Source organism: Tupaia chinensis, unplaced genomic scaffold (genome assembly GCF_000334495.1).
Source record: "Tupaia chinensis unplaced genomic scaffold, TupChi_1.0 Scaffold143574_1, whole genome shotgun sequence".
NCBI lineage: Eukaryota > Metazoa > Chordata > Mammalia > Scandentia > Tupaiidae > Tupaia > Tupaia belangeri.
Genome location: NW_006203419.1, coordinates 1,105,686 through 1,116,994, shown reverse-complemented (window position 1 = coordinate 1,116,994; position 11,309 = coordinate 1,105,686). Strand labels below are relative to the sequence as shown.

At 48.6% G+C, this 11,309-nt stretch overlaps 1 protein-coding gene across 3 annotated transcripts in view; it reads right to left on the bottom strand.

Annotated features, from left to right (window-relative positions):
• Positions 1-3,072: 3,072 nt before the first annotated feature.
• The window catches only part of PTPRA (protein tyrosine phosphatase receptor type A), a 69,427-nt gene continuing 61,190 nt past the window's right edge, over positions 3,073-11,309 (bottom strand). For all 3 annotated transcript variants that reach the window (XM_014582295.1, XM_014582296.1, XM_027766477.1), the window contains 5 exons: positions 10,933-11,067; positions 5,912-6,037; positions 5,679-5,830; positions 4,307-4,442; positions 3,073-3,662 (listed from right to left, as the gene is read on the bottom strand). In XM_014582295.1, the coding sequence (XP_014437781.1) occupies positions 3,588-3,662; positions 4,307-4,442; positions 5,679-5,830; positions 5,912-6,037; positions 10,933-11,067 (624 nt within the window). In that variant the 3' untranslated portion in view covers positions 3,073-3,587. The remainder of the gene's footprint in view (positions 3,663-4,306; positions 4,443-5,678; positions 5,831-5,911; positions 6,038-10,932; positions 11,068-11,309) is intronic.

The window sequence follows — 11,309 nt, the reverse complement described above, 5'->3', positions numbered from 1 at the left end:
GAAACTACACTTGGTGTGTTGTGATGATACTCAGGGAATAAATGTTAAGCAATATAATTTAATATAAAATAAATAAATAAATAAATAATAATTAAAAAAAAAAAAGTAGTTCTGGCTCAAGGACTCCATGTGGTGGACCACATTTCCAGTTTTGGACCTGGTGGCTTGAAACTCATACCAGGTACACATACATGCATGCTCAACATCCTGAGAGAATGGAGAAGGAATTGCAGTGTGGCCATCCCCCTTGGGGGTGATTTCTCGCATTCAGTCTGTCTCTTTGGTGAGTGTACACACCCTAGAGCAAAAATCTCTCTCTCACACACACACAAATAAAAATAAAAAACCCAGAAAAGAAAGGAGTGAAGAGGGAGGGGTGGAGGGATGAGGGTCAGATCAGTAAACTGAGGGAGAGAAAGGGAGCAAAGAGCTGAGGTCATTTCTACTTGAAGACATCGGTCTTCATTTGGCCCACCTGCTGACCAATCAGTGTAGACTCCAGCAGGAACTGAGAGGCCACACTGGTGCGCCCTGCTTGGGGCCAGCTTGGGCACTAGCAAGGCAACCCTTGCATGCTCACTGAATGGCTGGCAGACCCAATGTCCTCCCTCCTGCATCTGCCTGGGCCCGCTCACACACAGGCACCAAAGGGTAGCTTGCAGGGAGACAGGGTCTCATCCCCAAACACAGCACTCCTTGACAGAAACTCCTCAGGTTCGATCTTTTTTGTTTGTTTTCTTTTTAAAGAATTATTCATGTGTTGTTATTATTATTATTTTTTTTTGGAGAGATTTTCACTGTAGGGCACGTGCGCTCGCCAGACAGACAGAGAGAGACATAGAGACAGAAAGCGAGAAATCACCCCCCAGGGGGGATGGTCACACCGCAATCCCTTCTCCTCCATTCTCCTCTCGGGATCTTGGGCACGCACGCACACGCGCCCGACGTGAGTTCTAAGCCACCGGGTCCGGGACACGAACCGCGGTTGACTACGTGGGAGTCCAGCGACACAGCCATTACGCTAACTGCTGGTTCCCGTGTTGTTATTATTTTTTAATTTGGCCAGAGAGAGATAGGGAAAGTACGAAAGCAAGCCACCAGGAACTCAAACTGCAGTCAGCCATGTGAGAGTCTAGAGCCTTAACCACTGCACCACCTGCCAGCCCCCTCACGTTCTATCTTTAATTTATCCATGCTTCTTTTTTTTTTTTTTTTGAGAGATTTTCACTGTGGGGCGCGTGCGCTCACCAGACAGAGAGACATAGAGACAGAAAGCGAGAAATCACCCCCCAGGGGGGATGGTCATGCCGCAATCCCTTCTCCTCCATTCTCCTCTCGGGATCTTGGGCACGCACGCACACGCGCCCGGCGTGAGTTTCAAGCCACCGGGTCCGGGACATGAACCGTGGTCGACTACGTGGGAGGCCAGCAACATAGCCATTACGCTAACTGCTGGTTCCCATCCATGCTTCTTTTCAAGCTCCTGAGTTTTAAGTTTTCTGCTCTTGGAGTTCCGTAGTTCCTACAGAACTGAATACCCCGACAACTTACACTCTGCACTTATGGGCTTCCCGAGCAGGCCTACTGTGGTGCCCCCCTCTCCTGCAGGCCTCCTGTGTCCCTCCGGCACACCCCCTTCCTCATCCTGAATGAGTGGTGCACAACTGTCCCCCCTCTTGGAGCCACCATGTGTGCACTGTCTGCCTGGACTAGGCAAGCCCACTTGACCTTTCCCCTTTTTTCTGATCTAAATTTCCAGCCTTCCCCAGTCCAGCTCAAAGTCCACTTCCTCCAAGGAATACAACAGCACTGAGCCCTAAGTATGCCTGGTTGGGCCAGGCTGGGTATCACCTCTCTCTCTCATTTTTTAGAGAGAGTTTTGCTATAGGGTGCCTGCACCCACCAGAGAGGCAGAGACAGAAAGTGAGAAATCATCCCCCCAGGGGGGATGGTGTACACACCCCAACCCCTTCTCCTCCATTTTCCTCTCAGGATTTTGGGCACACATGTACATGGGCCCAGGGTGAGTTTTAAGCCACTGGGTCCAGGACTTGAACTGTAGTCAACTACGTGGGATTCTAGCGATGTAATCATTATGCCATTGCTGGCCTCTTGCCGTTCTCTCTGGAAGGCTCTGAGGAGTCCAGGGCCTCCATGACACAATAGGAAAGGTCCAAGCCAAGGGCCACAGGCTCCCTCAGCCTTGCCCTGACACCCCAACAACCTGTTCCCTCTTCCGCCTCAGTGATGAGCTACTCTGACACTAGAGGCAGGGAACAGATGTGCCCTCCCAGCCGTGCCCCCAGTGAAACACATTTCCCAGCACCATGTGCAGTTAGGTATATTGATATGACTAAGTTCCAGCCAATGGGGTATAGGCGGAAATGGAGAGTAGAACTCTGTTCTCCATGCTTGGTCCTCATGGGCACAGTAACCCAGCTGTAGCCATGATGACGAGAATAACTTCCTAAGGAGACTGGGTCTCTGGAAAGAGCAGAATGTTCTATGGGAAATAAATGACCATCTACCCTATTTAAGATACAAAAACTGGACACTTTTGTCTAACATGTCAAGCTTGAAAATGAGTTGAGATCTAAGATTCCTACTATCCTGGCTTCCAGATCAAAGACACCCACATAAAATTCCTGGGAATGAGAACACACATTTGAAAGCCGTACATGGCAGCACGGAGACTTACTCTGGACAGAGTAATGCAATCCACATAGCTTGGTGGCAAAGTACCAGCACCTGGAGAGGTCAGACTGGTCTCAGCCCCAAAGGCAAGACAGCTTCTCCACCCTCCTCTCCCATGTCCTAAACCCAGTGAAGACTCACCATCTACCCCAGGGAGTGAGGCTGGCTGGGAGCACTGCACCAAAGATGTGTGGGGAGCGAAAGCAGGTCCTGGAGATTATCTAAGGGCTGGAGGGGCTGTACCAGATGGGATAGAAGGGCGCGGGGATCATGGCCTCTGTTCAGCTGAGAGAGATGAGCAGCAGCAGGGCCAGGAGTGCCTAGGAGAGCCCCAGCCCTGTATGGCTGCCCCACCCCAGAGAAAGGGAGAGACATTTCTTCAGGGAGTCAAAGCTTTTATTACCTGATAATCCCTAGTGTGGTGCCAGAGATACCGCTCTGGTCCCGTTACTCCCCACAGTAGGATGCTGGGATGCAGGGGTGAGATGAGGGAGGGTAAGGATATTTACACGGCATGGGGGCACTGGGACAACCACTTTCCTCGAGAGTTCTGGGAATTTTGTGCTTTTTTCCTTGGTTGGTGCTGAGCCACCTGGAATGGGTTTTGTGTTTATCTTTAGGAAAAGATGTAGAATCCAGCCCAAGTTCCAGGCTGAGGATTTCACGATATCAATCCAAACATCACACTATTTAATTCCCCAATAAAACATTGGAAAAAGGACTATCAGTGCTAACACATTTACATATAAAATCTCCACCTATTAGGGAATAGAAGCCTATGTACCAATTTCTAAAACAGTTATAAGATATATACACAATTTTTGGGTATATTAACAAAACAGAATATTACAAAATATTAAAGGCAATTCTCCTGTCCATGACTTCGTCTCCTTTTACTTGAAGTTGGCATAATCTGAGAATGCGTCAATATATTCCTGCACCACCTTGTAGCAGAACTCATACTGTTCCTGGAGAGGGAAAGGGGGAGAGAAGGCCAGGGTTACTCAAGGGAATGCCACACCTGCACTTCCTAATGGATCCATTAAAAAAAAAAAAAAAGAACAATTGAGGGGAAATACACGTTCTGGACTTCCACCTGAGCCGCAGTTCTGACAGCCTGCCCCGTGGGTGAGGTGTAGCGATGTTCTACACACAGAGCTGACCAGAGTGCAGCCTGTGCTTCTTCATCTCCTCCTAAAGCTCCTGTTTCTCTTCCCCACGAACCTTTCCAACATGGGTTTCAGGGAAGCCTCTATGAATGTCTGGATTAAGAGCCAGAATTTAACAGGGAGCCCAAGCAGAATAAAGGCAGATAGTCCTGAGTCTCCCCTGTGCAGCACCCACAGAGGGGCACAGATGAGTCCATAGAGCGCTTGCCCCAGGCTCCCTTTTAACCTGTCACAGTCTCTATTTCCAGGGGCTGTGCTCCCACTGCAATCTTGTCACCCGAGGTGTTTCCTGTCTGTGTGGGGCACCTTGGGAAAGGGGCGTCTGCGGAGAGAAAGTCTTCTGACCATCTTCAGAGCCCCTCTGAAGAGCCTCCTCCCTAGGCTGGTCCTAACGAGGGCTGTGGATAGTGTGACGGCACGGACAGACACCTGGGGCAGCATACCAGTGTCTGGACCATGTGTGGCCTCTGCAGCCGCAGGCTCTTGACTGTCTGGAAGACATCCAAAATCCCCTCCGCTTTCACACGCTCCAGGACGGTGCTCAGGGCACAGAAGGTCCCCGTCCTTCCTGCCCCCGCGCTGTAACAGAGCAGACACATTTAACCATACCTGCTGTCAGCCCTAGTGCTGAGGGGGTGAATGGCCTGGCACAAAGGCCGAAGCTGGTGTTCCTGGGAGGGTCTGTAGCCCAATGGAGTGGGTGGAGGCAGGAGGTCCATGCTCTCCTCTCACCCGGCCCAGAGCACAGCCCTGAGGAGGTGGTGCACCTCACTGCCCTTCCCACAGGCTACATGCGTGCTGAGGGACTTACCCACAGGATTGTGGTGATGACCCTCACTCAAACTCCACCAGCACTGAACCTTTGCTATCCACCTAAAGATGTGCCTGGGCTGTCCTTACCTGCCGCTTGCTCAGGTTATGAATTTTCGTTGTCTGCTCCCTTTTCCTTACAACCCCCGTCCTTCTGCAGTGGTGTGCATCGGCTGCCTCTTCTCCATGCCCTCATTTTCTTCCTAAACCTAAGGAGTCTGGACCCTGACCTGGACACGATCTACCTTGTTCAGTGCCATCAGTTGAATAAAAGAGGGGCAGGGTGCTCAGGGCAGGCTCTCTAATAGGGCGCCACGTGAACAGAGACCTGAAGAAGGTGAGGGAAGTCCTACTGCTGGGAAACGAGTCTCTCAGGCCCAAGGCGGGAGTGTGCCCAGGGTGCCGAAGACTCGCAGCTGAGTGTGATGAAGGAGGGAAGGAGGGTGGTGGGGGTGAGGTCAGAGCTCTTGGGAGAATGCCAGCGTCCTGGTGCACTTCCCTGGCCTGGCAGAGAACCTCAGACCATGTGGAGCTTTTTAAGACATTTTTAGGATTCTAAAATGCAATATGCTTCAAACAAAATTCACCATCCTCCCTGCCCCCCAAGAAACCTCCTCACCATCTTTCTTCTGTTGGGCACACCAACTGACTTTTCTCACCCTGCTGAGTCTTGTTCAGTTTTCCTCAAACTGTCCCAAAATAATTGTCCTTTTCTTTTTTTCCTATGTTTCTTAAGGAGGCCCTGCCCTCACTCCCACATTGCCCTGTCAGTCTCCCTGCTGCACGCCTGTAGCCATCACCATCCCAGACACACTCCTGCCTAACGTCTCAGGCTCCATAGCACTTCACGTGACAAGTTCTGATTACCTGGCTCGCCCTGCTCACCACCTTGGCTGCCAAGTGCTCAGCCATCCTGCTCTATCTAGCTCCCCTCGCCTGACAGTCACCCCTACTCCACCCCATATCCTTGCTTTCTCTCTACACCCCCCAGGGCCAGGGCTTTACCTGCAGTGCACGGTGATAGGGTGGTTCCCTGACTGCTGCTGTTGCTTCTGCACGGCTGCGATGATGCTGATCATGCCCTTGCCATCACTGGGGATGCCCACTTCAGGCCAGCCATGGAAGTGGAACTGCCGGATCTGCCGGCTCTTATTCTCCTTTAGAGGAGGGGAGAATCAGAGAGAGGCAGGGCAACCCTACTTTTCCTGTGGGAAGAGCTGCACCTGCCCCCTTCTTACCCTGGTGTTGGTGACCAGGAGGTCTCGGACGGTGTAGCTCTCACATTCCTCCTCCTTTTTCAGCTCCACTGTGATGTCTCCATACGACACCAGGCCATCAGATGGCCAGTACTGGGCACACTTCTCCTGGAAGGCCAAATGTGAGAGGTGAGCATGTGTGCAGGGCAGCACTGTCCCATGAGCATTCTCTCAGGACGGCCACCTCTCATTCTGACCTTTCAGCCAAAACTCGGAGGATCATTATTTCATACCATTCAACCTCCGACCCTCACCAGAGAGAATCTGTTAGCCATTTGGTGTGACTAATTTACAGCCTGATTTACAACCCTGGCTGCAGACTGTGAAGAACTCTGACCATAGGCCCATAGCTATAGCCAACACTCAAATGGCCTAGAGGAGGAAGGAGTGAATATTTTTTTTGCTCCATTTATTTTTTTTCCTCCCTTAAGGCATTTTCATATTTATAGCCGCTTACAAATGTCATACTGCAAATCCAAAAACTGAACCATTTATATTCCGCCAGCTATGGTGCTTCACCCATCCACAGTGCCCTCCACTGTCTTAATCTGTGACGGTACCTTGAAGGTGCTAGTGCTCGCACTTCCGCCCTTGCTAGTGAGCAGGAGGTGGTTTTCTCTGTCTATGCTTGCACCTGGCTCAGTGCCCTCTACAGCTGTGGAGTGGGCTGCCCCTGGGCAGCTCCATACTCCCAGCACCCTGCATGATGCCTGGCGTGTGCGAGGCTCTCAGTACGCGCCTGGTAAATGAATTTGTTCAATGTCTACAGAACGAGTCGAAGCGTGACTATGTGAGTAAAGCAAAACACAGTTACAGTGCCCATTTCTTTAGAGTGCTCTGGGTTAGGATCTGAGATTCTTTACTATTGGCAATTTAAAAAAAAATTTTTTTTGAGAGATTTTTGCTATAGGGCACCTGTGCTCACCAGAGAGAGACAGAAAGACAGATCGAGATATCATTCCCTGGGGCAGGGGAGGGGAGTGGCCACACTGTATGTAAACCCTTCTTTTCCAGTTTCCTCTTAGGATTTGGGGTATGCATGCACACATGAGTTTTAAGTCCTGGGTCCGGGACTCCAACTGCGGTCAACTATGTAGGAGTCCAGCAATGTAACCATTATGCTGACTGCTGGTCTCAAACGAACAAAAAAAAATTTTTTTTAAAGATTTATTTAATTCCATTCGTTATTATGATTATTTTAAAATTTGACCAGAGAGAGACACAGAGAAAGAAAGCGAGAAAGCAGGCCACTAGGTCCAGGACTTGAACTATGGTCAGCCATGTGCGAATCCAGGCCCTTTAACTACCATGCCACAAGCTGGCCCCAATTTAAAAATGTTTAATCATATATGTATTGTATGTTCAATAAAAAATATTTGAAAAAATGGCTGAACTGCAGTGGTGCAGGCAGGCAGTGGGTCTACTTGCAATGCTGGAGCCAAACAGGAGACCTGGCTTTGGATCCCAGGTTGACCTGAACATACTAGGCATGTCTATGCTGGCTGGGAGGCTAAGGGGACAACTGTGACATGACAAGAACCTGTCAAGGGTACCTCCCTCTCTATTTCTCTTTCTATAAATAAAACAAGGATTTGGAAAACTTAAATCATAAAAGAAGGACCAGCAGGTGGCATGGTGGTTTAAAGCACTGAACTCCCACATGGCCAACTATAGTTCAAGTCCTGGACCTGGCAGCTTGCTTTCCCACTTTCCCCCTCTCTGTCTCTTTGGTCAAATTAAAAATAATAGTAGTAATAAATAAAATTAATAGTTCTTTAAAAAATAAGAAAAATCATGGACAGTTTCATAGTTCAAGTAAAATCACTAAGTCCAAGGTTGTAAATCAGGCTGTAATCTCTTCAACTAATCTCACTTCAACTAGAACAGCTTTAAACAAATTCTAATGAAGGTACACCCCAACCAGGCATTACACTGGTCCTCAGGGCATTGGTGGGTGGAACTGCCATGCTACCAAAGAGCTCTCCCAAAGGAGGATCTGTATTTCCTTTGGGAATCTAATACAGGGTGTGAGCAGTAGAGGTGTCACTTGGCATAAATGTAGGTACCCTTCATTGCATGTTCAAGCTTATTGTGTTACTACTTCTGGAAGGTACACATAACACAAATGAGAGATGAAATAGGAAGTAAAAATGTCTTGGAGACTTTTGCTATAGGATGTGTGTACTCACTGGAGAGAAACAGACAGAGAGACAGAAAGTGAGAAATCACCCCCCAGGCTGGATGGCCATGCTACAATTCCTTCTCTTCCTTTCTCCTCTTGGGATTTTGGGCATGCTCACATACATGCCTGGCATGAGTTTCAAGGTGCTGGGTCTGGGACTCAAACTGCAGTCAGCCACACTGGGAGTCCAGCACCTTAATCACTAAGCCACCTGCTGGCCCCAGTCTTGGGGGACATTCTAAATAATATCAATGATGTCATGTTCTAATCCATTCAGAAGTTTCAGAGGCTAAGAGCTACTTCCTGTCTCATTGGCCCTAGGATGACAGGTGTAAGATACAGTGGTAGGTAGAGGGGAGAAGGGCCTCATTTGACTGATGGCAAGCTTGGTAAAGGATAGGAGACTTCATATGTGCCTGGCCTGTCTCTCCACTCCTACCTACAGGAAGTGCTTCCTGTCCGTCTGCCCTTTATTCTCATGAGGGTTTCCTCAAGGGTGCAAGAGCCTCATACACTGACCGAAGTGTTTCCTAAGCGATGGTTCATTAAAAGTGGTGGTGCAAGATGGGTTTTTGGTGCTTGCTGTTTCAGCTCTCTGCCTGCTCTTTGGGCCTGCTCATCACAGATCTGGAGGGTGGGGGTATGGGAGGAACTGCATGCAGACCCTGGTCTAATCTGCATGTTCCTTCATGGCTTATCAGAGAGGGCCAGCAAGCATGCACCTAGCTCCTGATAACACCATGGCTCACTTCCCACTTGGCCTCTGTTACTTGGATGCATGCTTCCTTGAGCGCAAAGCTAACAACTACCACCTAAACCTCCTACCACATCAGCATTGTTATTAATAATAGATGAAGACCTACAAAGTACTTCTGTTGATTAGGTACAGGATACAAGTCTTGGAAGAATAACTTGTGAGTTAAATGTTTAAAATTGAAAAACATCTTGACATAATAAAACATCAAATGAGCAAATATGTGTAAAGCTTTGTATCAAAGTTAAAATAAAAAATCTGCACAAGGACAGAATAAGATACAATTAATGGGGACCAGCAGTTAGCATAATGGCTATGTCGCTGGACTCCCATGTAGCCGACCACAGTTTGAGTCCCAGGCCCGGTGGCTTAAACTCATGCCAGGCGTGTGTGTGTGTGTGTGTGTGTGTGTGTGTGCACCCAAGATCCCTAGAGGAGAATGGAGGAGAAGGGACTGCGGCATGGCCATCCCCCCTGGGGGGTGATTTCTCGCTTTCTATCTCTCTGTCTGTCTTTCTGGTGAGTGCATGCACCTGTAGCTAAAACTTGTCAAAAAAAAAAAAAAGATACAATTAATGGCTTAGAACAACTAATACAAAACATATTTAACATATTTTTAATAGATTACAAATTTAGTGAGTCACAAGTGGGTGCCACCCTAACTCCTCTGCCTCCACCCCTAGCTCACTGCACCTTCCTCACTGTCTCTAGGCACTCCTTCTCATGTGCTGCAGAGCCTGGGCCACCAACATTAATGCCATAGCTTCCTCTACTCCTGGAGGGTTCTTTCTTATTTATCTTCCTCATTGACACCAGAGGGATTAAAAACACATAAAACAACACAACAAAAAAAGTTCCACAACAAAATGGATAATGTCAGAGGTTTTTTAGCTTCTTTATAAAGTCGAAACCCTTCACTGTGGCTCAGAAGGAACTTTCTCACCAGGCCTTGCTAGGTCCTCCAGGTTCATTCTCTCCATTCTGATTCTTCCTAAGTGATGCTCCAGATGTAATGAGTCACCCACTAACTATATAATGTGCAACCTCAACAGAAAGTGTTTTTCAAGAATAAGCACTGTCAACATACAAACTGGGGACCAGCAGATGGCGTAATGGTTACACTGCTGAATGGCACGTAGTCGACCGTGACTTGAGTCCCAGATCCAGAGGCTTCAAATTCACGCCAGGCACATGTGCATACATGTCCAAGATCCCGAAAGGAGAATGGAGGAGAAGGGATTGCGGTGTGGCCATCCCCCCTGGGGGGGTGATTTCTCGCTTTCTGTCTCTCTGTCTCTCCAGTGAATGCACTCGCCCTATAGCAAAAATCTCTCTTAAAAAAAAAGATACAAACTGATCACCCTGTAATAAGGTGATAGTGGAGGTGGGGCTATCCCTGATACTAAGTGTTCAGTTGAGACTGGTGATTTTGACCTAGGAATGTGTTAAGAGGTTTTCTGCATTGAGTAGGAGTTGACCTAGGGGGCCTCAAAGGTCCCTTTACAGTCTGTATTCCCAGACAATTCTACTTTTTAATCTATTTAAGAGCCTTTTTCTTGAAAAGATTTCCTAGTTATGAAATATTAAATTTAAATTTCTTCTCGTTTTTGTTATTTTTCAAATTCTATTGTTTTGTGTTATCAGCAGAAGCAATCCCTTCTGAGAACACTTAAGACAGGCTCCACCTCAGAGGACTGGTCTGGCTCTGTACCTTTCATCTCACTAGCACTACCCTGCCTGGGGAGCAGGAAGGAGAGTGCGCAGAGGTGGGCTGTGAGAGACCGTATCCAGGAACAAGTTAAAGGGTGAAACTGTCTGGGAATCTAACTGAGGCTCACACCACACTGCTTCCGAGCCATGCAAGAAGCTGGGACTGCTCAGACAACAACTGGTTGGGCAACACTGCCTGGAAACTGCTCAAAGACAAGGTCCAAACATACCTTTCAGCCTCCACCAGTTCACCATCCCCTTACCCCTGTATCCATGCACACACATGTGTACACACACACACACACACACACACTTCATACTGTCTGTCTCCCATAGCCCGGGACCTTTTCAGCTCACCTGCCCTCTCTCCTCCAGTTCTGTTAGCATCACGATAGAGCAAGACTTCCACTCCCAGATCATTCTCCAGAAGTCCTCAATTGTGTGTAGGAGAGGGCCCTGACTGGCGATGTAGGAATCCTTCTGCCGGTAACCCTATATAGGCCAGATCAATTGCAGGGGTGAGTGGTTTAATCAGGGAGACACTAGTAAAGAAGAGAGACATGTCTTGTGAGACCCTGAGACAGGCTACGGGAAGGGATGGGGGCTGCTTGGCAACACCGCCAGGGAGAGCTCCCTTTTGGCCAAGGACCAAACCCTGCCTAATAAGCTGGCTCCTTTCTGCCAGGACTGAGGAAGGAGAAAGAAGGCTGGAGCTAGGGTAAGAGAGCAGGCAT